Consider the following 27,043-nt stretch of genomic DNA (forward strand, 5'->3'; position numbering starts at 1 on the left):
GTTAAATTTGGCACAATAACAATAGTTGGCAGAGGTGATGAGTTCCGCTGACACAAATATAATGGCAAGCCGGCACCCCATTTTAGCTTAGTCAGCTTAGAGAATTATTCAGTTTCACTAGTTAAAGTGAATTTGAAACTTTGGATCAGTTCAGTAGTAATACAAAGCAAAGATGTCATGTACTCTGGATTCAGGCTTTCCAAAAATGATGCAATGGGACAAAGATTTATGCCACAGGTAGCAGAGTTGATCATGTTATGCAGCTTAATAGCAGCCATAGAAAATTTCTGGTACATTTTCACAGCTTTTCTTGTGCTTTGCTTTTTGTGAGCTTGCTTAATTTAAAAACATGGTCCAGTTTCATGAAGGGTTTCCCAGTCCAAAGCTTCTTAATACCTGCAGTATTCCACGACATCATTTAAATGTGGTAGTTGATAAATTTCTGGTTAGTTATAGGTTTGATTTACAATTTCCTATACGGTAATGTACTTTAATCTGTAAACAAAGAAACTGCAATCGCGAGTCATTTCAACAAAGTAGTCTCAAATACAGCATTGAGTCATGTTTATTAGCCACCTTTGTTGAACAATAGTTCTTAGTAAATTTGTCTTCAGGTGAACTTCTGATTGGAGGTTAACAACAGATTTTCAAACACATGAATTTTAACAAGGATGAATATATAAGAGTGAGCCACATTAGAATCTATATTGTCCTTAGAGTAAAAGTGGCATTTGTTGTTGTTGTGTAACGCAACTAACCCTTTTCTTACTTTTGTTTTTAGTTTTCTGTCTCCACTGGAAACAGGAGAAGGTAAGAAATACAAAATTTGAATACTTGTTTGTTTTCTTCGCTTGAGTATGTTGCAATCAGCTATATCAGTGATCTGTTTTGAAAGTTGGCATAAAACCAAAACGAAAATATTATCTCTAGTAATGTCAGTAGTAAATTGCCACATTTTCTGAGTACAAAGCAGCTTTGATTTTGTATCAAGTGGAGAAATACGTTTTTATGTTTTGTTCTGATGAAAAGGGAATTTGAACAAATGTGTGCTGTGCGAGTGACTAATCTGTAAGTGGATATCCGGAGTAGTTATATTTTTGTTTTTAGGATATTGGATAATTCAGTAATCTGAGATAACATGGCAGATATTCAAGAAAACAATATCATGTACCTTTGACCTCTTTGCGGATGTTTCTGGATGCTAATCTTTACATCTAGTGTATTGTTTGCAAGTGATTTCCTACAAGTCCAAGGAAAGGAAAAATTGAGCTGAAAACAAAGATTTTGTGAAATATTGCATTCCCAGCTGTAAGATATTGCATAATATAAAATCCAACTCTTTGTCTTGCAATCAAATTTAGAGCTGTGTTGATGAAAATTCAGAATTGTGGTGAAGCCAACAACTGCAGGTCATCCTCACGGAAATGTTTGCTCTTTTTTTTAAATTTTTTTTATTTTAGATTCTCAAGACAATTTTTTGCCAAGTGATATGAGGTCATACAGCCAGCCATTCCCGGTAAGCTGAGGAATTATTCCGTCATTTTGTAGCTGTATTCTTTCCACACAAGTGTTGTGTTACCCTTGCGTGGGTTGGTACTAGGATACATGTAGGATTTCTCTGATTTTTCTTCTTTTTGTTTGTGTTTGGCCCAAGTGAACTTTCCATTGTTTTGAGGAGAATGTTGCTGTAATTGTACATGTATATCATAATTTGAATCTTGATATTGTGGCTTACTGTGTCAAGCAAAAGTGGAACTGATAGTATTTGCCATAACAAAGGAAATGATATCAAATTAACACTGTGATTTTGGGCAGTTGAGGTGAATCCACATTAAGTCTGTGATATTACATTAATTCAGTTTGAGTCCACAAGGTTACAACTTTTTCTCTATTTTTTTTTCTCAGAGAAGAGATTTAAACTATAACAATGTGTGCTGTACAGTTAAATTCATTTCTATTTTTTCTTGCCATAGCTGTGATTAGGAAATGGGACACTTATCTATTTAAGGGATTGAGAAATAACTCCATATTGTAAAACTTTTGAAAAGCCCTTTCTCCTTTACAAGAAGGGAACAGCATCTCAACATGTCACAACATCCCATCTCCATCTTTATATTTTTAGTAGTTTTCAGGCACTGTTGGACACAGTGTTGGAAGCCAGCATTCACTAATTCATGCACTCAACTGGAAGTAAAGTTTCATGACTTAAATGTTGTGTTTGAATTTTGTATTTACACCACAGTACATACCAAGTTCTCAGGCACCAGTGGATTTGCCGACATCTACCAGCCCCAATCCCCCAGCTTATCCACACAATATTCCACAATCTCCTGGCCTTGTGTCAGTGCACAGGAGCTCTTCTTCTATTTCTCCAATCAATACTGCACATTATGAGACTGTAAGTGGATTCTTGGTTTGAAGTGCTTTTACAGTCACTGTGATTATTTTTCATCTCATGTATTTTTGAGCAACAGCTCTGAGAAGTTCCAAGGGGAACAACCCACAAGATTGCATCATAAGCACAGCATGTACTTGTTTGCAAAATTGTTACATTTACATTTGTAAGCTCTTAGATCTTTAAACTTTCTTATAAACAGTCATTCAGGGATATTGCTTTTTTTCCTAAGTATTTAAGTCTTAAGTTTCCACAATCTTGTGGTAGATGTACGCATGTAATTTTACTTAGGACTAAAATTGTCTTTAACTGCTTGACTCTCCATTATCTGTGAAACCTTTGATCCCTCAGAGTGACAAGCATCAGATTTCTTCCCACAGTAATACTGCTGCATCATTCATTAAGATCTTGAGAACAAAGGAAATGATTGCCAATCTAAGAAGCTTTGATTGTTAAACAAATTCTCCTTGTCAGTACCAAAGGAAATGTATAGAGAAGAGTATGGAGAATTTGGATACTAATATTAGGGGGTGAAGGGTTTATCAAATGATTGCTACAAATGCAGGATGTCAACAGAGATACTTTACTCTACAGTCTAGCACATACAGTGACGCCTCCACTCCTGGTACTCCAGCAACTTCATCTCCCAACATGGTGCACACCTTCATGCACCCTTCCCGCTTACCGCAGATTCCCAGCACCACAGAATACCCAGGAGAATTGAATTTCCAGTTATCTTTTGGCCCTCTGACTGAGTCAGCCTCCAAGTCTGCCACATGGACCTACTCGGATGTCTGCAAGAAGTTATATGTGAATCTAAACAGTTACTGTCCAATTAAGTTTAAGACATCTTGTCTCCCATTGCCTGGGACATACTTGCGAGCTGTTGCGGTATTCAAGGGCTCCACTAATTTGCATGATGTTGTGAAGAGGTGCCCCAATCATATGGAGAACTCCAATGATGGTAAAAATCTCCTTTATTAAATGTAGCTTAAGACCCATCTGTTATTCTCTAGCTGGAACCTGTTTAAGGTTTAACTAACCACTGTTTTAACAAGTAACATAGTTCATGTATGTACAAGTAATTGTTGATAACAAAGTTAGGACAAATGTATGATTCCCTTTTGGTAGTAATTCCAGTTACCAATTGAAACAATAACAATTAATTTTTGCATTCCTTGGTATGATATTGGTTGCTTCATCTTTTGACGGTGTCCAATTTTTTTTATAAACTAATTCAATAAAAACAAATGATCTCAAAATACCCTCCACCAATGCAGCATCACAGTTTCTTTCAAAACTGAACCTCTTCAATCTACTTTCTCTTGGTTCTTTGTGATTTTCAAAGCAAATGAATATTTTCAAATGAAATAAATTGTTTTTGGTTTCTTGCTATGTAAAGGTTCTGCTCCAAATGCCCATTTCATGCGGAGTAACAATCCTGCTGCCCAATACCACACTTGTCCTGAGTCATCAAGACACTCCGTCATTATTCCTTACAGTGGCCCACAAGGTGAGACTAGTTAAGATGAAGATCATACTAGCATACAGTTCATTTATTGCTGTTAATTTTTTTTGCAAAACAATGTGAGGTTGGGACATGAGAGGTGACTGAGTTATTTTGGAGGTCTTTTGCGACAAACTGCTATAACTGTATTGCTTGAATATATACATGTATGCTATGTTTATGACTACTTTTCTTGCTGCAGTCATATCTGTACATATCTAGGCTACTCTTAATTTGTTACCTGAATTATGGGCAAAATTGTGTTGCAAGGACGCATGTTTGAACAAAACTTCTCCCTTTAAAATGCAAAATTGTTTACTCTCAGTGATCCTGTTTGGGTGCAGTCATTTTCCCTCAAAGTGCCTCTGCATGTTGAGGTTTGTATGGATACAGAGAGAGTATGAAGAACTACACATGTAGTCACAATTTGAATTGCAGCCTGGAAAGGAAGCAGCATTGGTTAGGGCAATGAAATCATCCAGATGATATAACATATTCACTTCATATACTATAAGTTTGGTCTCTAAATCTGAGCTTTACCTGATAGCACACTCATTTTATGTTTCAGTTGGTACAGAGTATGTTACCGAGATGTTTGCATTTATGTGCTTCTCGAGCTGTGCATCAGGGCCAAGCAGAAGGCCAGTTGAAGTTATCTTCACACTCGAGAGGGACGGACAGACTCTTGGCCGACGTGTAGTGGAAATAAGGGTGTGTGCTTGTCCAGGGAGGGACAGAAAATCTGATGAAAGGATTGCATGCGGTGAGCCTAGTTCATCACAAGGAGCCAAACGCCCAAGAAAAGGTGAGTTTTAATGAACTTTCTTTTTTACCAAGCACCAGTCAATGATCAAGGCAAAGGATTTTATCAAATGTGAAAGAGATATTCTGTTTGTTTTATAATTTGGTTCACCAGAGTTTTGAATTTTGTGTCTTGTTTAGAGGTTGTTCATATACCAATTTTTGCATACATGTTTACCAGAAAATTTTGAATTGCTTCAGGGTCAAAGGGTCCTATGTCAAAGAGAAGGAGAACAAGCTCAAGATCTCAGGAAGAAGAGTTCACAGTTACCGTAAGTGGAACTCTCAAATAATAGTCATTTTATCCTTGCAAGAAGTAAATGTTGATCTTATAGTAGATGTCTTAGATCCCTGCTTGAAAATTGAGATGCCTTGGTATATAGCCATAGCTGAAATGATGAGCTCAAATGTTTAGACACTTTAGCAAGATGTGCCAGTCGTGGTTGCCACAAAAATTTTTGTAGACACCACCAAAATTATGAAAATAAGTATGATCTATCCACTTTGTTCTCAGTTGTTTTTGAAGTGATATCTCTGGTAAATTTGTTTAACCCCCCAAGATCTGATTGTTAATTCTCCCCTGTGGCTGCTACACATTTCGTTGTGAGTTAGATGCGAAAATTTTGGCGTAAGATCAAGATAGTAACTTTTATCTGATAAGTTTGAGTGTTCTCATAGCTGTTTGTTGGATAATATATTGATATTATAGAGAGAAGTTACATAGTAATCACAGCCCTGACTACCATCTCCACATATCCTCGTTGTATAAGTAGTAAATGCAAAGAAAAACCTAAAGGCTAGTTTGACAAACATACCTGAACTGGTGTAATTTGCATAGTAGTGCTTCGTGGTCAAGTTTTTGCTTTCTCTTGTCATGATGGTTTCTTCAATGCTTTTATTTCTCTTTGCAGACAAAAAATTATCATGTCTACGAGATTCTGCTGGACATGAAGGAGAAGCTGGAAGAGAAGTTTGAAAGTTGGAATATTCAGAGCCCAGATCACTCAATGTAAGTAATCGGAGATCCTTTTAGGAATTCTCTGAAATGTTCATCATACAAATTTTCATCACCGGATATTGGTCCTCCTTGCGACGAAATAGCAAATAGAACTTAAAAATTCATTGTATGTCGCGAAGCAAATTCTTTGTCCAAGGTCAGTGAAAGGGCAGGCTGTTGTTGAGTAAAGTTTATAGGAAAATTTTTGATAGTTTTTAAAGTGAATGTACAGTAAAGCGACGGAAAATAAACTTGTTCCTTTTGATAGACTTCTCTGTAGCATGTTTTAACTTTTTTTCTTCATCGGTCGATTTCTGAGCAATAAATTTTATTTGGTTTTAGAAGCCTTGGCCATGTTTACGCTTAATCGTTTCGACATTTTGAACCGTGTGCTATCAGTGTGTTTACAGCGTTTCAAGAGCAGTTTTTTCTTCTCGCTGTTTTTATTACACGCAACAGAACATAAGGAGTGATTTGGGTGCAATGAAGTTAAAAAGATGGTTCGTATTCGTCACCAACTTTTACAATGAGGAACAAAAATGAGAAATTGCTTTGGGTTAGGGTTAGGCTAATTTCTGTCCTCGCTACTTCGCAGTCGAATGGTGTGCTAAGTTGTAGAGAAATTATTAATGAGCCAAGTTTTGAACTTCTGTAAGCTCGTTAGTGACATGCAAGATAAAGGTTCGCAAAAAGCTGGTGAATTATGAGCCAAATCGTCGAATTTAGAAAGTTGTCGAGCACAAGAGGGTAACAGACAAAACTTTTGCTCCGTCAGCAGCTTGCTAACCCCATAAAGCTCCGGTTTGGGGGGTTTTATTGTAAGGGAAAGTCTTGCAACTGCTATTTTAGGTCTTAGTGAGACAACTTTTTATTTCTTATAAAAAATTGTTTGGTTGTTGTCGTCGTGGCAGTATTGAGAAAGATTTTCCCATTCCTCGCCTCGTTCACCATTACAATGTGTAAATTTGGCCGGATTAAGTGAAAGAAAGGGGAAACGTTTGAAAAATTGGTTTTTGTCTCTTCATACAGTCTGTCAAGGTCTTTGGGAAACTTTAAAAAAAAACATACACCCATTTTTAGGCTTCATGAGACCTTTTTAAGTGGAACAAAGAATGTTTGTAATTAGATCGTTCAAGATTCCCCGGGAAACCAACTACAGTGAAAAAGTACTTTTACTTTTAAAATGCGTTGGTGTTCAATCACGGTTTCTTTCTTTCCAAAAAGGGACTTTCCCTAAAGTATTTCGCAATGCTAAGTTTTTGATTTCCTCTGTGGGCAGAACTCTATTGTCCCACCGCGAATGAAGTTTTAAATTTCGCTGTACAATAGGGAAAGAGTATATCGCGACAAGTTGCTGGCAGTTTTTCAGCTGTACTTTAGCCCTTCCCTGTGTAGGCTGTTGACCTCAGATCGGAAACAATAGCTTTTAATTGTATCTTCTGCTGTAAGGTGAAGTGGTTCCTTAGTCAGCTCATCATGATTTCAAAACATGAACACGCGTTCCAGCAGGTGACTTGTTGACATCCCACAAAGTTAAATTTAGCTCCAACTACTTTGTTGTCAAATTGTGAGTCAGAAAAGTCTGTTTACCTTAACTTACTCGCAAATTACGTCTCAACATGTTATTAACATGAGATCATTTGTCACTTATGCGAGACTTACTGTAAAGTGATAAAGATCTGTCTCAACAAGAATCCTTTTTTCCGATACATGTTGTTTTTGTGTTTTCGGTTTTATGTTTTTAACCGGTCGTGCATGTGCTTGTGTGTAAAGGAATTGAAAGTCATTTTGTCCTCTTTCAGGGTTTTGAGTACATCTGAAGACGAAGGTGAACAGCCGTCGACGTCCAGTAGTCCAGGGGCCGTGTACAAGAGAACGAGTCTTGCATCCATGTGAACAACTGAAAGAGCAGAGCTCCGCTAAAGTGCGTACACTTGCGAGCTCGATAAACCATTCTCAGTAAATGTGTTAAATGTGATTTTTGTTATGTTCAGGTTTTTTTTACGTTAATTTACTCAGGTGCTGAACTATGAGTGAATCAGAGTGTGTCTTTACTTCAAATTTCTTTTAATTTATTTCTTTTTGGTTTGTAATAGAAAGGTCAGCCTTGCTTTTTTTTGGTAGATGTTTATTCAGGTTATAGTGCCGTTTTCAAAGCTTTGTTCATCCTATTTTATGTACGTTGTTTAAATACGAAATTTAATTCACATATCTGTTAAAAATTTAGCCCTCTCCATTTCAGAGGTTGCGTGAACGAACCTCAGGAGAGTAATTTTTACGCTAGCGCATCGTTATGGGAAGGAAGCTTCGCTTGTAACTTTGATACTGATTTATTTGGAAAAATCCTATTGAAAAAAAATATATTTAGGGAGGCTTTGGTTTTACAGAGCGATCTCTCAAAAACTCGAATACACGCCACGCGTGAAAAAATCAATCACATTTAGTGATCAAAGCTCTATTAATTTATATCTAAATGTCTTCTTTTTGGAAGACAAATCACATTTGGTTTTACAAATGTCTGATTCCTAGAAGGATCTTATGTGTTTCTATTAACGCGAAAGCTATAAAATGACGCATTTCCGAACGTTAATGGCACTACCGGTTTTGATTGCCTTTTTTCTTTCATCCATTTTGTAATGCTACCAATTTTTTCGTTATACGCAATTGCTGTGAATTTCTCGCGCAAGATGGCGGCAAAAGTTTGGGCCAATTTTTTTCGTAGTTAGGCTAAGCTATTAGGTATTTTTCCTTGAGTACAAGTTACTAAAGTTGAATTTTTCTAAAGATGGAGAAACGCCCCCAATTCTTTTCCTTTGATTTGGTGTGCAATCAAAATACTTTTGAAATGGTTGTTCAGATCATTTTGCACTTTGGATGAAGTCATCACTTTGAATTTTCGCTTGTATACCGCCTTCTTTGGCCGCCATTTTGCCGAAATACAGTTTTGTTTAATTCATTTGTACTAAAGGATATATTTTGTTTGCATAAAATTGGTTATTATAAAAAGCTGGCTTTTAAGAGTAATATTTTTTTCTATAATGATTTTTATGTTTGCTTTCGTCCAAATTTTAACTCCTTCTCTCCCTGACAAAGCGATGGTTTAAGGTTTTGGAATCTCTTGCCGCAAAATCAGTTGTGTTGGCTTTGAAACGAAAACCATTCACTACTTTTATGTGATGTTGTAATTCTTTTGAAATGTGTTCTTCTCATGAAATTACCTTTGATCTGCATTTTTAAAGATAAATATCTTTTGGTTTGTCGTGTTAATTTTAAGGAGTGAAGGAGTTAAATCATTAATGGTGAGAAATGCTATCTTTTTATTGATTCTGCAGTTCTCGAGAGATAAGAAGTTTCCGATAGTAGAGCAGTATATTGTTCCATAAGATGAGATCTATTTTGAAGGATTTCTGTCTTTTTCGAGAGTCTTGTAGGATTTCCTACCTATGTTTGTCTTCCTTCGTAAAACAAACATTCTTGTAGTTTGCAATCATTTTAATTACACGTAACTTGCCTGGAAGTCGTCGCATACGCTCGCTCGCTGACTTGGGTTTTGCAATGGGTCTTTGATCGAGGTGTCATTTTATAGAGCAATGAATTAAAATCGCAATCCTAAAACTTACAGTGTGGATCTCTGACTTGTTTACTATTTGCATAAGCAATGCTCTCCGCAAGTAACGAGTCCCGTATGAAGATTAAAGCAAGTTGGTTGGGCGGGACGTGCGAGTCGGAGATGTTTTGTTTTATGTCGCAATTTCTGCGATGGTTAACCCATCCTATTTGACTCCAGGTATGGATGGACGTCCCTCCAATTTTTTAGGACTTTTTCTCGGTTTCAGACGTCAAACAAATAAATTGAACGAGACTGAACACGTTTCGGCTGAGCCATAGCGTGTCAAATTTGACTTATAAAATGTTCATATTAGGTTTTGAATATGGAAGGAAAAGCGTTTATTTGTCATTATATTACCATAAAGATATGCAACTCTTCTATGTGAGCAAAACATTTGTAGGTTTGGTGTCTACCTCTAAATCAATTTCCCTCGATGAAGCGATGAGTTCAAATCTGTTTTCTTTTGCCATTACTCATCGCAAAGGAAACCTGTATGTTTCTCTGCGTAGGTTTTTGGTTATTTGTTATTGTTTCCGAGGATGATTATCCTAATCCTTCATAAATTGAACTTTAAGTAGCCGTAGATAATCTCATATAGCCTTGACCTCATCTTACGGAAACATACGGAGGAAATCACTCCCTAGCTTACGATAAACAATACTCCGACTTGTATGCGTGTGAGATGGACTGCGCGGTGGAGGGGGAGGGGGGCTGGGGGAAGACGTGCCTTCGTAACTGTAGAAATTCATGCATGTGCAAGTCTAAGCTTATGAATATTGACATCTCATGGAATTAACAGAAAGGTGAGGCTCCACCCTCTTCCCTCCACCCCTTCGGATAATTGCTCTCTCCCACTCCTGGTAGAAAACTTTTTGGAGTAGGTTATACTTTATTGGAAACTGTAGTTGAAGGATTTAAGGGAAATCTGCTTAGCCTTACACGTTAGTGGGCTAAAAGGAGGTTTATAGGTGAAGGTGATCGGGAAGGTTACATCAACACCAAGGTATTGATGACTAGCTAAAAAAAAATTTTTTTGACGAGTTCTCCTGTTCAAGAGAACTTGCAATTTGAATACCTTTTAAGGCCCTGTCACTGGATGTTGCTAGGTCAGTTTAACACAGAAAAAAGGATCCCCTCTCTCTCAAAATCAGTCGGATAAATTTAGTTGTTTACAACAATGTTTCCAACTGTTAATGCAAACACCGTCGGACAAAATTGAAATCTGCCAAATCATTTGATATGATTTTTGGATAATCTCTACAACGGATTATGTTTTATTTAAATCGTACCAGTTGGCGCTTTTCCAGACAGGTTTTTAATTAACGGTATACACGCAATACGGAAAACAAACGGTAATTGTTTATTCAATTCATCTACGGCGCTGGAGATCACGAAGACATAAATGCTAAATTTTGTTGAAGGACTTACACGAGACTGGGATGGATAGAAAGATAGCCAGATTTTTCAAGTTTGTCACAAAGACCTGTTCGCCTCTCAATCGCATACCTTCCTTGTTCATTGTCCGTCCATTTTTTCATCTCTCATGTTTGTTTAAACGTAAAAAAAGCTATCATTTTTATGTTATTATGGCTTAAGGAAAAAAATCGACAACAGTAACACAATGAGAAATTTCGTGATATTTGCAATTGGACAGGGGCAAGGCTTGAATACTCGCCTAGTCGCCCTTGGAAGAGGTCCAGTGTTATCAATTTATAAAATCTAGAAAGAAAAAAAGACAAATAAGGAACGAAATAATCAAATGGGTGTCTAAGTGTGGGATTACAATGGCTTAATTTCACCACACTTTGGGATTGGTCCAGAAATCTTAATCCATTTTCTAAAACAACCAGACGCAAAACCAATTACAGCATCAAGTATTACATGTACTTCACTTTTTTTTTTCGCCTAGTCCAGCATGCACTTCGAGGTGCTTCAAACAGGTTGCCTGTCTTGACTATTTGTTTGTTTGTAATGTATTGTACAGTTCGTATCACTTAGTGTGGCCACGAACAAAGATTGTCACAGTAGTAACTGGCGGCAAATATTTTCCTCTCCGAACCATCTGTTATTATGAGAAAAAGAGGATTGAACTTGGTAGGGAAGAATTTGGCCGCATACTGAACAAATTGCGCGAAACAAACGGGCACAGAGACATGCATTACAGCCCTAGCTAAATAGGGAAAAAGAGTTATCATACTACGCAATGCAAGTTCTGAAATACTTTTATTCATTTCTTAATAAAAGTTGTAACAAGCTTCATCTTTTACTTAAATATAGTTTTTGTTAATTTTATTGTCTATAAAATTACAAAGACGAAATTAATATTTTACATAGGTGTGTTGCGCAGAAATATGCACAAAATATTCACGATAAGTTGTTCAATGATAATATTTAACATCAAAATTACCCTTGCTTTTGAGATAAATCTTCCTCCAGAAGCTTACGAGTTTCGGCCCTTTTTCGAGCTTCATTACATTTACTGATATAAAATCTAATTAATTAAATCTGTTAATGTAAAATATTGTCACCCAGTTGAACCCAGCAGCTTCTCAAAATAACCATCAATTTGCTACTTGAAGTTTAAAAAGCTTGGGGATTCACTGATTAGATGCAAAACTCTAAAGAGAGTTCCTCAGAGAATTATGCTGAGGTTTAACGTTCTAGGCTGAAATTTCAAGATTTAAACTTTAGTATTGTTTACTTATCGGAGAAACCATTTGCAACGTTCCAGTTTAGCAATTTTCACATAGTAAAAATGTATCTGCATTTATCAGGAGTGCGAAGACATTTTCTCTTCCACAGCTTCTACAGTCTCTTTTTGCTCTGCGCTCGACGCAGTAAGTTTTTAAGTTGACGATATTTCGTTGCAGGACTAGTTGAATTATTCACTCGACTCCCGTTGAATCTAGGGAGAAATTCCTTATGAAAGTATCCACTATACTGGTTGAACAAGTGCTCCTGGATTGTTAAAGAGAAATCAAAAGATAAAGAAGACGTTGGCAAGTGGACTTTACATAACTTCTCCACACGATATCAATACATAATTTGACAAACTGGTATATTGAAAATTTATCTAAGCTAATTGATCTAAGCAAACCAAACCAATGCAATGCACAATCGGCTCTTACCCATAACGACTCGTTCCTTCCCTTTGCGGGGGAGCGGCCATAGCTTCTGTTGTAGGCGTCGTATCTGTTGTGTAATCTTGACCACTTTGAACTGATCTGCCAACGTTAGCTGGTTCATGTAGAAACTTTTGGATCTTCGTTTCTGGCAGATGCCCCATATCCTGACGCATACAACAAAAATGTTTCCAAATTTTGAATGAAATCAATCCGTTACTGCGATTCCTTAAATTGTAGTCCTTCTGGGATGATCATTTCTTTGGTTCAATTTTCATCCGCAGGTCAAATAAAATTTATTTCATTAAAAAAAGTGTGATCAGATTCCTTTACAGAAAATAATAACCCTCTAAAATATGCCTCGCTCCTAACGTGTGGATTTCTTACTCAGTGGGTAGTCGCGTCCAACTGGTATCTGGGAGGCCTGGGTTCGAATCCTGTCGAAGCCCCTTTTTCGGCTTCTTTTTGGCGATTGTTTGAATTGCAGTCCACCAAAGGATCATTTAATGTCTCTGCTTAAAAATATTCTCGAATCTAACTTGTGAAAACCAAAGATAGAGAATAAATACAACACGTTTGATCTTGCCAGATGTAACATTTCAACAGCTTGAAGGAAGAGCAAAAGTTCGAATTCTACATACCTTTAGTCTCTCATATGTATCCCCAATGATACCAATGAATAAACTCAATACCACATAAATGAAGAGCGTGATGAAGGTGTAGATGTAGATCTTGCTGAATATCCACACACTGAAAGGGCTAGTGGATCTTGATATCTCCGCATAAGTATTATAAAGATCATCTCCATTGATCATTGAATATAAACACTCTGCAGTTATGACGAGCGACTTAAACTGGAATGAAACATGAAGGCATGAAAAGTTAAACCTTGGAGCCTTAACCCTTTACCTCAGGAGTTTCTAATTTCTCCTTACAATTTCAATCTTGAATCACACATTAAAGGAAATGATCACCCACTAAAGAACCTCTTGATTGTTCCACATATTCTCCGTTTCAGCACCTTAAAAAATGTATAAATAACAGCATGGAGAATGCGCATACTGACGTTCAGTTGAAGAGGTGCTACACTCTTTCACACCTCTCGCCAGCTTGGTTCACGCAAGGGCTCATACTTTCTGCAGGCAAAGAAATACTCGTGCAGCGCTGATATAGCCTGCACTGCAGGTGTCTTTTAAGTGCGAGCTAACGTCATAAGCTAGCAATCGTTTATCCTACGGGCCGTGTTTGACTTGGAGTTCGAATGGACGGTGGGGTAGGGGGTGGGGCAAGGGCAAAAAGAAATCTTCCTCCGCCCCACCTCCACCCTCTCCTTATTTTTGACTGTCGACCGCCCCCTCGGTGTTATTAAAAATCAAAGATGGCGGCCATAATTTTTGTTAAGAAATATGGATTTCTGACTACTCGCTCAACCAAAATTAATTATGGAAGGTATAAGGCTAGTGCTGATAAAGAATGCCTTCTTGCAGGCTGACCAGATTTTTAACTCAGACTTTTCTATCAGGAGTCATAGTTTTAATTTAGGTTTGTTTGCCGAAGAACTGAAAATAATCTTGTGTTCCATTTAATACTGAAATACAGAGTAAAGAAAGAAAAAATGGACCGCAAAGAATCACGTCAACTTAACTATACCATAACAAAGCATTACCAAATACCAAAATAATACTACAATTGCATCAAGTGTTAAAAATAATAGGCTGTGAGGGTCTTTGTCAAATAAGAGGGCAAGTGAACGAATGCAAGATAAAATGGCTAAAATTCGTCCTTGAAGTTTACCTTAGGGTGGAAAGGACCAAAGGCAATCCAGCCGCAAAACATAAAACCAGCAAATATCAGAATCACACATATGAAGAATCTGGCCATACTTGGAGTCGCCGCCTTCAGAGTCTCTAAAAGAATCTGCAGAAATATCCCCAGAAATTATTATCCTGAGCAGAGAAATGTGGCATTATTTTGTCAACTAATTAAACAGAACGCTCAATTCTGAGCCAAAATACTCAAGAATGACTGCGAATACATGAATACAATATATTTCAACTGTATATTAAAAGTGAAGATAAGAGTGATCTTCACAGTAATGAATACTACTTATTTTAGCAATAGTAAAAATCAAGCCTGTGAAAAATTCAGGCCTGTACAGGAGTTGAACCTGTGAACTCTGCAAAACAGGTGCAGTGCTCTACCAAGTGAGCTAAAAAAATCCAAGGTTGTTGCCAATTCCATTATCACTTTTTTTAATGTTCTTTATTTTCATATTGCCACTATCCTCATTATTATCATGATTATTTTTTTTTTATCAGTATTAACATCATATCAGGACATTAGGCCAAAAGTGTGTAGAAGTTCAGAATTAAAATTGTGACAGAAAACATAAAGAACAATTTTGACATTGCAGCAGTCAAAAACCTGTACTATCATTATTTTTATCGTTACTATCATTATTTTTATCGTAGGGAGTTCAAAAATTTAAGCACATTACGTTGTATTTCTTTGAGTAGCCAAGGAATCGAAGAAGACCAATCCAGACCAAAAGAACTGCCGTTCCCAGAAATATACTGCTGACATTATAGAAATCACTATCCTGAAAGACAGTCAGAACATTCCCATTTTAAAATAAGTGTACCTCTTGAAAAGGAAACATAAGTTGAGTTTTCTCAATAGCACTTCCAAGAATTTCTTATCTCAAAGTTTAAAAATGACATAAACTGGCCCCTGTCCCATGAGTCTGGGTATGACCAGAAATACAACAGTAAGTCAGGCACTAAGAAGACAGGTGAATAGGCAAATTTTTCAAAAATATTCTGAACCAACAAACTTATCTTTTCAGTTGTTGACCCATTTGACATGTAGTACATGTATGTATGCTTTACGTGGCAAGGTGTGTCGAAAAAATTTTGACTTTATGTGTTCAATCCATTTTTTTTCTGGCTTGTGTCCAACATGCAGGCTAAGAGTCAATAACAACACATGATGCACATTAGCATTGCATGATGCACATTTCTCTGCCAACGAGAGGTTTTGAGACAAATCAGGAAGAGAATTGTTTGGGGTCTGGTACTAATCTCCACTCATTATCAGTCCCAGACCCTTTGCAGACCTCTTGCCTGCTCATATTGTACAAGCTGAAGCACTAATAATGAGGCCTGCTTGCAGGTTAGCTGAAGAAATCAAGAAGATTCCTATCAGAAATAGCTTTGCAGTAAATTACTGCCTTTGAGAAGTATTCGGTTGTGATTCATGTTTCTATTTTTCTCAACTCTCTGGATGTGAGTAAGGGAAACTCTAAAAGGAGAAATAGCATTTTGATCTGAGATCACCTTTTGATCAATGACCATTTTGTATACAGAGCCAACAATTGTGAGGACATCGCTAGACATGATAACAATAAACCATAGACTGACAAACTCCTGGTAATCGGAGAAGGTGAAGTCTTCATGAAGATCACTCTTGAAAAAGCTAGCAGCCTCCTTCCGTCATAAAAAAAAATTAATAGAAAAGCATTAAAAATGATGATGGATGCAAAGTTATGGATAATTTTTATGTGCAACACAGGAAAAGCAAAGTGTTGTGGGCAATTACATGCACACTCACTAAGGTTTAATATTGATCAATTTTCTAATCCTGACGAGGAATTAGCTTAGAGTGTAGTGTTGATAGCATAAAAAAATGTGAAACAGCTCCATAGCTCACTTTCCTTGGTGTGACTTTTCTAACACTTTTTGAATTTTCAAAAATTTTACCCTCCTTAGCTTCCTCCTTAGAGTGTCTACCAACCCTAACACATCTCACTGTCTTTCCTATCCTTCTCCCTACTCTCTCCCCTCCCCCCTCAACTCTCCATCACCCCTTGCCTACCTGTCTAATTTATCAACAACCCTTCATCCTTTTTACCTTTCACTTTTTCACCTTTTTCCTTCTATGCAACCCTGTGTCTGTTCCCTTCTGAATCTCCCAGTTCCAACCTCAACTCTCAGTTGTCCTCTTCCTCCATTCTTGGCTAAATTGTCAACCCTTACCACTCTCTCTCCATTTCCTTTCCCTTCTATTCACTCAACTCTATTGCCCATCTAACTCTCTCTTTCCTATTTTCAAGTCCTCTTTACCTCTTCCCAGCCCCCCTTCCTCAGTTACCTTCCCTCCTGTCCTCCCCATCTCATCTCCTTACATTCATTTCCCCCTTCCTACCTGTCTCTCCTTCCTTTATTGACTCTTTCCAATTTACCACGATCTTCCCTGTTTGCTACCTCAACCCTTTGTTGCATCACTCATTCCCAACCTCCTCTCTTTTTCTTCCCATTTCACTACCTCACTTTCCTCTCATTTTCATCACCTTCTCCACTCCCTACCAACCTTGCATACCAGTAAAAATATCTGACCATCCTCCCTTCTTCCTGCCTCTATCCCACTCTCTCTATATCCATATGTTCTCTCCTTGTCACCCACAGTATGTATCTATATGCAAGAATTAACAATATCTTTCTTCAGACCTTGCTCTCTTGAAAAAGAAATACACTTTCTTATACATGTACATGCTCTGTGTGTTCCATTGACTCAATATGATTTGATCAGTAAAATAGTGGTAAAGTGTATAATTATATAACCTTGGCCAACTTAAGAGATTTGTAAATTGATCTTGTGCATAGCATAAGAGATAGAGCGCAGAAGGAGATAACAATGACATCAAACATCACCAAGGTAGTAGTGATGAAGTGGGTTCCTGAAAAAGTAAAGTATTGAAAACTTATAAATTTAACAAATCAAAAGTGGTTTAGCATGGTCTGTTCTCCTATTGATAAGGATGTTTGTCATCACAGTAGTCAAAATGTTATGGACTCGTGATGGGGCCAAGTGAATGCGCAACAAATTTTGACCACTGTGATGAGGAATATCATTGTTACAAAGAGTGCAGGTACAGACCACACTAACCACTGTGGATTTGTTTTTTACCACAACTCAGTGCATGACCAAGATTGTGACATGTTGATGCAAGCAGGGTTGACTGTACCCTTATTAACAACAGCAAATTGGCCATTCAGATTGTAACATAACTGCCAATTGTGGCAAAAATAACTTGTTTGCATCACCTGTCAGCTTCATCATTCATTACAAGTTACCCCTTCCTAAGAAAAATCCTGGATCTGCCTCCAATTACATGTTAATGTACAATTAATATCATTATTTTTTACCACAGGACAATCTTATGAACCTGTCCCACCTTTTCTTTCTTACCTTCAATAAGTAGAACAGCATGAGAAAATCATGTCACTTCATTTGACAACTAAAGTTTTTTTTTTAAGGTGAAACTTACTTAAGCGGTTCTGGCCCTTTATTTTTCCATGTTCACACCGCAACCAAGTGTTGTTCATATCAAGGTCAACTGGCATTCTTCCATCATACTTCACATTATCAAATGTAATCTAAAAATGACAATAACAATTCCTTCTGTCAGTCAGTCTTTAGAAGTCACAAAACTAAGTCAGGTATCAATCATAATTCATGATTGCTATGTAATGCAGTTTTTTTGTCCAATATACAAGCATATTCAGAAAATTTCAGCAGAATGTATAATTTATAGTGAAAGTGGCATGGCTGCACTAATACTGAAGACTTTTTTGTTTTAAGTTGCAGATGATCAACATTTTTTTTATAAAACCCTTTAAACCCCGAGGGTTACTACATGCACCTTATCTCTCCTTACAATATCACCCTGAATCAAACATTAGGGAACCAACTAGAGAAACTCTTGATTGTTAAACAAATTCTCCTTGTCAGCATGTTTAGGAATCTATAAAGAGTGCTATGGAGAATATCCATACTGATTTTAGGATGTTAAGGGTTAAACAGTGGTTAGCCAGGGATACAGTGTCCATGGAGTTCTGGTAATCTAATGCTACTGTATGCTTCTTTTGAATTTAATCATTTGATGTGAAAGACCTGAGCAAATTAACTAACACATGTCAGTGAACTTAATTAGATGCAATACACTGCTAACTCAAAGACAGGGGACCTCCCTGCACTGGCAAAAAAGTTGTTTATTTAGAAAAAAATTTTGTCATCACCACCATATTACAAGTGCTGATGGTTTGTTGCGACTTGACAAATGTTGGCAAATCTTCAAAATAATGCAATACATGTTGATAAAATTTGTGGTGGTTAAAAAATGGATAAAATTGAATTACTAAAAAAACCGAGATGAACCGTCAATCATTTCTCATAAAAGCTACAACCAACATTTAATAATTAAAACTGAAATGATTTTTATTACTAGAAAGGCAATAATTGTCTTGTGTTATAAATATTGGGGATTCTAAAACTTTAAAATGACTTAGGATGAATCCTAGATATTGGAGTTGAAATTTTTTGGCAAACTATGCTGGCTGGTCTTTAATGTACAGATCAGGCACTGACAGAATTTGTCAGCTTTGAAATTTTTATTGCTGATGCAACAAATAAAACAGAAATTTGTCAAGACAAGATTTGTCCTTTGAATTTGTCAGGACAATTTTAGTTTTGTCTGCAAGTGCAGAAAGGCCCTAGTTGGCAAAACTAATGATGAATTCAAAACTAAAATTAGATAACTACTCTGACTTGGAGAAATTCAAAAGATTTGTTCACACTTAATTCAATGTCCAAAATAGGAAGCACAACAAAGTAAAGTCAATTTTTTTTCTTAGGTTCTGTTTTTTTTCATATTATTCCTTCCCTTTTACTTCAAATTCAGTTTCCAACTCACCATTACACTCAGTTGATAACAGGCTGGCTTATCCCAGGCTTTGACATTCTTCAAATTCACTGTCTTCAAGGAAAAATTCAAGCTGATGTGACGTAACCTAATTCAATTGAACAATATGATGTTCTTATTTGAACAGCAACAAGCTGTTAAGTGGCCTGCATGAAGTTGGTACTTATAATTAAAAATTAAAATAACTGTTTTGAGAAAGATGTTTTTTGTCTTGTCAACTGGGACAAAGAAAAAGTTCTGAGTCCCCATGAAGAACACACCTCAGACCTTCAGTTTCTGTGCTCCCATGCTCTACCACTGTCAGCCAAAGAGACTCTATGGCAAGCAAGGCTCATTATGAAGTTCAAATATGACATGTGTCTTGCATACTGCTAGGATCAGCAATGTTGATATTGTCATGTTTTGTAAATAGAATTGGAAAGACCGTATGGTTTTAAGCTCGCTAAAGAAATAGAGAAAGATGTTTTTGCCTTCTCATGAGCAAGGGACATGTCCATATGAGGAATCAAACCTTACTGTTGTCTCCTGATTATCTTTAAGGGGTTGCTTTATCTGGGATACAGGTAGATATAAAGGGTCTGCCCATCTGCCCACCTGCCCAAGCCAAAATATTTGAGGTAACCATATCTAATACCCTTCAATGGAATTGAACTCTAAGGTAATCAAAAAGGCTAATAAGCGCATAATTTTCTTGATCTTCCTAAAGCAAGAAAATGTTCCAGCTCATCATATGATCTGCTTCTGTCTTACCTACATTAGGCTGGTGTTAGAGTATTGCACACACTTATTCCACCATGCATTTCCTGCTCACTTAAGGAAAGACCCAGAGCATGTTCAGAGGCCTGCACTTTTTGCAATCAATTTCTCGTGGCCTTTCATTACATCACAATCTAGCATTGCATAACATCAGATCTTTGAAAGACAGGTGCCATGCAAGAACAGTGTTATACCCTTTTTTTTGAAGTGTAATATTGCACATAAACTCCAACATCTGCTACCACCCAAGGACATTAGCAGAAACAATTTTAGAAACCAGCTCCATTTAATGTTGCCAAAAATGTGCATTAATCATTATATGAGCACATGTATTCCATCCATGTCCAGTTGGTAGAACTTTCATGATGTATTTTTTTTCTGTACAGTCATTTTACATTGAATGTAAAATTGTTATTTCATACATGTATATATAACTTTAACTCTTGGCAAATTCCATGCGATGCAGCCTTAGGAGGCTGTGGAATTTAAATATTTTGATTAACTATCTAATATCTATTTTTATCTAACGTATCTATAAAAGAAAATTGGCAGGGGGAGTAGGGAATCCTTTTCTCAGCCCCTCTACAAACTGATCCCAATTTAATTTGATTCCTTGCTGTATCCATATGCTATTAGCTTTAATTTAATAGCATCAGTAGTCTCTACATAACAATCTTTGCCCCTCAGCTACTGTTTGAAAGTAAATGTTGGTAATAAAAATGCTTCCTACCTTCCCAGATTGAAGGACTTGTTTGTAATAATGTGCTCGTGGTTTATAGGACGACCCAGATAAAAGCACACTACCAAAGAAAAGGACATCGTAATGAATAAAGACTGAAAGTTGAAATTTAATTGACGTAATAGAATTCAGGTGGCCATTAATTATTCCAAACAAACAAAGGTCATATAATACCATACTATTTAGTTCTAAATGACTAACTTCTATCTGCTCCCCAGATATCATTAGTAATTCTCCTTACTGTCTGCCACATAGTTCTTGTGATCTTAGTTCAGAGAATTTGGTATTGGATCAACTAATAATCCCATAATTGATATTCTTCTCTATTCTCATCACCTACCTGCTTGATGTTGTATTGATATTGTAAGGAGAAATTCTATATTGGTTGCTCATGGGAGTTAAAAGGTTAATGTTGTTTAGTGAATGCATTTACATCTTTGTAGCTATGGCTTACCACAACAATTTTGTGGCAACCATTATTCCAAACAACAAACAAACTAATTGCAAGTTCAATCCACAGAGTTTTAAAAGGCAAGAATTTTGACATAGTAATGCTCAATACAAACAATTGTGTTACATGTATGTACAAAAAAATACACCTCTCAGTTTCGGATGAAGTGGTCATATTGATCTGCAAGACAGTGCTTTAACTCCCAAAGAAATTCTCAATTTACACGATTGTCAGTACAGAATCAGTGACTCACCATTTGTTATGTTGGGATCGAATACATATGTGTTGTTTTCAATTCCTCCATTTTTGTAGTAGCTGTAACATAGTTGTACTTTTGGAGGTTCAGTGCCATTCATATGTGTGTAGTTATATGTTCCAAGTGGGGCTGTGGTGATTTGATAATACTGAAAATTAAACAAAAAACAAAACAAAACTAAAAAAGATTGAAGTAAATCAAGATTAGTGCTGTTGCTTTACCTACATGTTTCAATCTTATAATCATGGGCTACACTGCCTTACTGTAGGACACAAGGCACCCTTATTCAATGTAGCCTGGTTAGCTTGGTTGACTAATCAGGCCTTGGGTGTTTGAAGGTTGGATAACGCTATCTACCAAATAAAGACCTATCCAGTGAAAAGTGCAATACCTTTTGCTCACACTTGTCAGCTGGAAAGCAATTTATCCATTTTTTGTATTATCCACCTTCTGAACAACTGGACACAGATCTAAATGCCACAGTTTGACCTGATAATCATTGCATTTGGTTCTTCTTGACTATGAATTCATTGGGGTGGGAAATTTGAAGTGTAAGTGTCAAGTCTCTCCAGTGGAATACAAGTGTTATATCTTTAATTATGAAGGTGCTTGAGGTAAATCTTTCTCTTTAATGAGTGAATGTCTTAGAGGAAGAGGTCTACAGGGTCAAACTTTTAAAGCTTGGTCAATGTGTAGAGAGTCACTGCTGCTGATCTTGCCTTTTACAAAGAAAAAAATGGGTTAGGCATTTGACCATGAATTATGCCCCTTGGGCACCAATTTACAAAAGTTCAAATGCCTGTGGGGTTGCCCAGGGGGGATGTTGAAACTTCGAATTAATCGACACATAATACAACACTCCTATAGTGTCTTGCTTCACCTTAGGGGTATACATGAAAATGATTTGGAATCTTGAACACCCTCACCCTACCACCCTTGGAGTACATATATACAGTAGAATCATTTGGCATCCTTAACCCTTTAACTTCCATGAGTGACCACGGCAGAATTTCTCTTTACTACATCTATACAATATCATGCAGACAAGTGATGAGAATAAAGAAAAATATCAATTGTGGGATTACTAATTAATCCGATAACAAATTCTCCAAACTAACATAATGAGAATCATTTGGCAAACAATAAGGAGAATTATTAATGAGATCTTGGAAGTTTAAGGGTTAACACCCTCTCCCTTTGGGTGACTATGCAGCCTTTGCCCATCTCTCAATGAAAAATTAAGAAAAATTTTCTATGTAAATTGGCAGCCAGAAAGAGTTTCTAAAGCTGACATTTCAATCCTTAGCCCTTTGCCAGAGTGAAGGTTGATGGGCTGAGGCTTGAAACATCAGCTTAATAGAAACTCTCTGCGGTAGCCAATTTTAATTAATCAACTCAGTTGGTAAAACCAAATTCTCTTGTAATACCACCTAACACAGTACCAAAGATTTTTATTAGAAAAGTACTTATGTTTAACTGATGTTACAAAATGTATACCTGTTCATGAGCGTAGTGAAGATAATCATAAAGTTCTTTCCTTGTGTACACAATAACATCTTGCTGTTTTCCCTGATAGTCTTTTAGAAACAGGTGTCGCAAAGCAATGTGGTTATGCTCCAGGAATGTAACCAAAGAAAAACGATCCAGTCCAAATAAACATATCTGTAATCAAATATGCAAAGTCCATGTATTATGCACAAACAAATCTTAATCAAACTTACATCTGGTGGAAAACTGTGAAATTCGCCACCTCTAATACCTGTCAATACTGCCTAAAGATCACCTCAAATTAAACAGGTTAAAGGATTGCTCTAACAGTTTGAATATGTTTATGAGTATTGTGGACATTTCTTGAGAATAATTCATTTTTTCATTCAATTTGTTACTTTTTTGGTTGCATGCTTCCACAAATGAATTTTCTTTATTTTCAAAATAAAAATTTCATTTTCCTCCACCATTCAAACTTGAAAATTTACCATAGAAAGAAAGAGGTTTCACTTTTAATTTATATGTTTTTTTTGGAATCACAAGGGAATCTAAAATTAGCATCATTTCAAGTCCTAGGCACACAGAGGAATTTGTTGATCTTAGTAGTATGCAGCCAGTGTGAAATAATTGCAAATGAATCATCAGGTAATTGATTAATTAATGTGAATTTATAATATTTTAATCAATTGAGTTGATGATGCAATGGGCCACCGTAGAGAGTGTCTAAAGCTGACATTTTTAGCTCCAATGAAGGGCTAATGCTAGAAATGTCAATTTTAGGAACTCCGTTGATAATCTTCAATTCTTGTAATACCCCCAGCGATGCAGAATCACAGCTTCCTTAGAAACTAACACTTTTACTCACAAATAATGGCCTACTTCGCCGTGGGGTACTATACAACTCAGTGGTGGGGCTTTATGTTGCGAAAGCGGATCACTGTAATTTGCCAAACGAAACGAAACGAAACGAAACAAAACGAAAATATGTAATTTGCGAAATGGAATATGCTAATGATTTGCAAAATCTACGTGATGAACTTTGCCAAATCTCCACTACGTTCGTGAATAACTCAAATACGTCGTTTTAAGGCCACAGAGCGCAAAAGTAATTTGAAATGTTATTTGACGCTGTAGCTTTACTGTCTATAAGGTGCAACAATGTGCGTTGTCGATGAATGATTCGAATGCGTGACACGACACTTACTTAACCGTAAATGCACATGGAAAGTGTCGCAGCATGTTTCTAGATGAAATATCATGTTTGCTGGGAAAATGTAACTGACTCGAGCTCTTTTATTTTCTTGAGTCTCGGAATAAAATTCCAGATTTTGCTAAATGAAAATATGCTAATGATTTGCAAAACAGAAATCCGTAATTTGCGAAATAGAATTATGCTTATAATTTGCACAATAGAAATTTCTACTTTGCGAATCATTAGCATACTTCCATTTCGCAAATTACAGATTTTTATTTCGTTTCGTTTCGTTTCGCAAATTACAGTTAGCCGCGAAATCTGAGGATCAGAAATTCAATTCCACACAGGCATTCAGCTTTTTCTCTGTCCGAGATTCACGATAAGACAACAAAATATTTTACTTCACTTGTATCAGTAAAACAGGCTTTTATAATATCTCTATCAAATAATGCAACAACGCGTACCAACGACTCTTCTTTGTATTTTCATTTTGTTCTTCGGCTGAAAGCGGGTAACGGGCGATAATTTTTGGACATATTTCTTCACTGTTATGATTCACTTGACACTTGCAGTGTTGTAGAAACTGGCAATGTCAAGGCCCGTCCTCCACTCGTTTCCCAATAATGAGGCGTAGCCACTTACATTTATGGATAAAAACGCAGAAAGTTTGCTCTGTACAATAATTTCACCCACTGAATCTTACCTGGATGGTAACAAGAAAGACTTTCACGATCTGAACGACCAACTTCCATGGCTTTCTCCGTCTGGCCCGAAATTTCTGAATAGGATTCATGTAGTGATATTTGATCTTCGTCTTCATGATTTCTCGTTGACTTGGACTCGATTGCAAGCTTGCCATGGCTTCGCTCCCGTCAAAACTAGAGGAAGTGTCGTTTTGGGCCTGCTGCTCATTAATCGAACGATTTATCGCAGAAGTTTGGTCCGTTTCGTCATCCGCTTGTTCCTCCAGAACAGTGCCCAGTTCACTTGAGTACGAACGCGCAACAGACGATTTCCGGGAAATTTCTCTGGTTGGAGAGGTCATAATAACAATTAATTGTCACGTTTTCTTTACAGGAGGAGGTCAAGCTTTAAATCAACGAAGAGGATCTTAAGAAGATTTGCAAAGCGTCCAAATATACAACTACACACTGATTTTCACTTGATTCCAGTGATGTTTTGAAATAATCACATGACGATTTCGTGTCCGTGACTGTCAACTTTATTGTTGCGTTACCTTTAAGAACTTTCACAAACAATGTATTTTCGCCCCCTCTATATCTGTATTTTGAATTTACAGAACAAAAGAAGTACTCAAAAGAAATTGACTGAAGCAAAAAGTCGTTTGTCGGCTGTAAGATAAGTTATTTGAAGTAATCTGCTTTGAACCTGCCTTCACACTTTGGAAAACCCGGATGAAGTTCTTCACGCAATCATTGTGAGTCAGCGTTAACCTTATCGTCAGCTTCTGAAATAATCCAAGATGGCGACCCCAGCAAGCGGTAAAGATGAGCTTGGTAAGTTTACATCGTCTGTTTTCCTCTTCTTCTAGCGGTTTTATTAACTTAGAGCAATATTGAAATGAATTGAATTGTCCTCATTTTGTAAGAACTTCTCGAAAGAGTATTTCTACGTGTTGCTTCGGCCGAATCCGATGACCAGCTGGAGAAGACAGTGAAAACATTTTTGTGCCCGCTTCTTCTAAAGGTTTCTAGTCCCCATCAAGAAGTCAAGAATAAGGTGTGTAAGTGAGAAAGAAGTAATTCTGTTACATTTAATGAAAACTTCCTCGTTCTATCTTCTTAATTCGAAAACGCCGAAACCTCAAAACTGAAAGTTCCACATTACTATAATTTTAACTTAGCTTGATTAATGCATATGCTCACGCCAGGAAGGTACATTTTTTAACTTATCATTTTTAAAAGTATCTCTATAATTAAAAGAAGGGCTATAAATTATCAGTTATATTAATTTTAAGCAATGTTTTTGCATCCATTTTTAAAAACGGAATTACCCCACACGGTATGGTATCTTGTGAGTCTTTGGATCACATTTCAAGGCAATCCGTAAAGTTTACATACCCTATTAATTTGTTCAAAGAAGGCACATTTGCGTAAAAAAGAAGAAGGCTATTTTTGCCTCCAAAGTTTTCCCAACAATTTACGCCTTTGAGCGACCACATGTCAAGTTATGTCACATTACAACTTCACGTCGATTTAAGTGTGTACCCACGTTTCTTGGATCGTGAAGTAGTCATAGATTCATGTTGTTGTTCAGGTTCATTTCTGAATCAGTGGGGCTCTCGTCAGATTTCACTCGTAAATGTAAGACTGCTATAGAAATCGGAATGCCCTTTGATGACGTGTGACAATTTTCATTTGTTCATCATCCAAAACTAACTATAGCTTCCATTCCGAAAATTTTGCTTTTAATTTCTTAACCACAGAAAGGCGTTTTACCTCTATAATAAGACATGTGTATGTGAGCGGCAAATGGCAAGAATTGAACTTTGTCATCTGCCTTTCATCTGTAAGGGCAGTAATGTGAAAATATATGCATTTATTGTGATTAGAAGATATTTGTGTATTTCTCTGTTGGATCTATTGGATAAGAAGAAAAATAGGCAAAATTTGCCATTTGTGTTTTCCGTGAACTATGTTAAAAGTCCTGTCCATTTCTACCACATGCTCTCTGTATCATATTCTGTTGGATGAGTGTTCTAAAACAAAATTCTTCAATTGGTTTTCTTTCCAAATGATCCAAGTTTATTTACTGAAGAATTTCTCTTTTCTCTTTCAACTGGAAACAATAGCTTAAATGTAAACAACAGAAGTTTGGAGTTCATTGACAAAAACAGCTCACGAGCACACCCATCCCACAGACACTTCCTCCATCAATTGCTTTCAAAGGCTTCTAATGAATTTCAGATTTGTAGACAGGTGTTAGGAGCTGTCAGACTCAAAGCT

General features: G+C 36.7%; 3 protein-coding genes across 20 annotated transcripts in view; 2 read left to right on the top strand and 1 right to left on the bottom strand.

Moving 5' to 3' along the window:
* Window positions 1-9,315, top strand: part of LOC113681765 (tumor protein p73) — a 47,259-nt gene extending 37,944 nt beyond the window's left edge. For 17 of the 18 annotated variants that reach the window (XM_089187111.1, XM_089187107.1, XM_089187118.1 and 14 more), the window contains 9 exons: window positions 782-810; window positions 1,461-1,516; window positions 2,243-2,398; window positions 2,990-3,359; window positions 3,798-3,908; window positions 4,471-4,707; window positions 4,905-4,975; window positions 5,615-5,712; window positions 7,503-9,315. In XM_089187111.1, coding sequence (XP_089043237.1) covers window positions 782-810; window positions 1,461-1,516; window positions 2,243-2,398; window positions 2,990-3,359; window positions 3,798-3,908; window positions 4,471-4,707; window positions 4,905-4,975; window positions 5,615-5,712; window positions 7,503-7,596 — 1,222 coding nt within the window. In that variant the 3' untranslated portion in view covers window positions 7,597-9,315. Of the gene's footprint in view, window positions 1-85; window positions 238-781; window positions 811-1,460; window positions 1,517-2,242; window positions 2,399-2,989; window positions 3,360-3,797; window positions 3,909-4,470; window positions 4,708-4,904; window positions 4,976-5,614; window positions 5,713-7,502 lie in introns of those variants that run through there. The other variant, XM_089187117.1, reaches the window with a different exon arrangement.
* A 2,199-nt stretch (window positions 9,316-11,514) lies between these two features.
* Window positions 11,515-25,271, bottom strand: LOC113681769 (mucolipin-3). The gene is made up of 13 exons (XM_027198886.2): window positions 24,781-25,271; window positions 22,892-23,056; window positions 21,392-21,542; window positions 20,679-20,748; window positions 19,184-19,280; window positions 17,759-17,867; window positions 17,052-17,167; window positions 15,768-15,917; window positions 14,930-15,031; window positions 14,227-14,349; window positions 13,074-13,286; window positions 12,439-12,599; window positions 11,515-12,268 (listed from the first exon to the last, which is right to left on the bottom strand). Exons 1-13 carry the CDS (start codon window positions 25,120-25,122, stop codon window positions 12,196-12,198), a joined length of 1,872 nt encoding a protein of 623 aa, XP_027054687.2. The 5' UTR covers window positions 25,123-25,271; the 3' UTR covers window positions 11,515-12,195.
* A 178-nt stretch (window positions 25,272-25,449) lies between these two features.
* LOC113681776 (proteasome adapter and scaffold protein ECM29) overlaps window positions 25,450-27,043 on the top strand; it is a 40,342-nt gene continuing 38,748 nt past the window's right edge. The window contains exons 1-2 of the mRNA XM_027198892.2: window positions 25,450-25,594; window positions 25,687-25,817. Of these exons, the coding sequence (XP_027054693.2) occupies window positions 25,561-25,594; window positions 25,687-25,817 (165 nt within the window). The 5' untranslated portion in view covers window positions 25,450-25,560. The remainder of the gene's footprint in view (window positions 25,595-25,686; window positions 25,818-27,043) is intronic.

This window comes from Pocillopora damicornis, chromosome 11, assembly GCF_964200805.1.
Source record: "Pocillopora damicornis chromosome 11, jaPocDami1.2, whole genome shotgun sequence".
Classification (NCBI taxonomy): Eukaryota; Metazoa; Cnidaria; class Anthozoa; order Scleractinia; family Pocilloporidae; genus Pocillopora; species Pocillopora damicornis.

Coding starts and splice junctions, on each gene's coding strand:
- LOC113681769 (XM_027198886.2), bottom strand. CDS start 25,122: ATGACCTCTCCAACCAGAGAAATTTCCCGGAAATCGTCTGTTGCGCGT. Junction 14,350..14,929: donor GCTACTCAAAGAAATACAAC/GTAATGTGCTTA, acceptor ATATTTCTGCAG/ATTCTTTTAGAGACTCTGAA. Junction 12,600..13,073: donor ATACATATGAGAGACTAAAG/GTATGTAGAATT, acceptor TGTATGCGTCAG/GATATGGGGCATCTGCCAGA.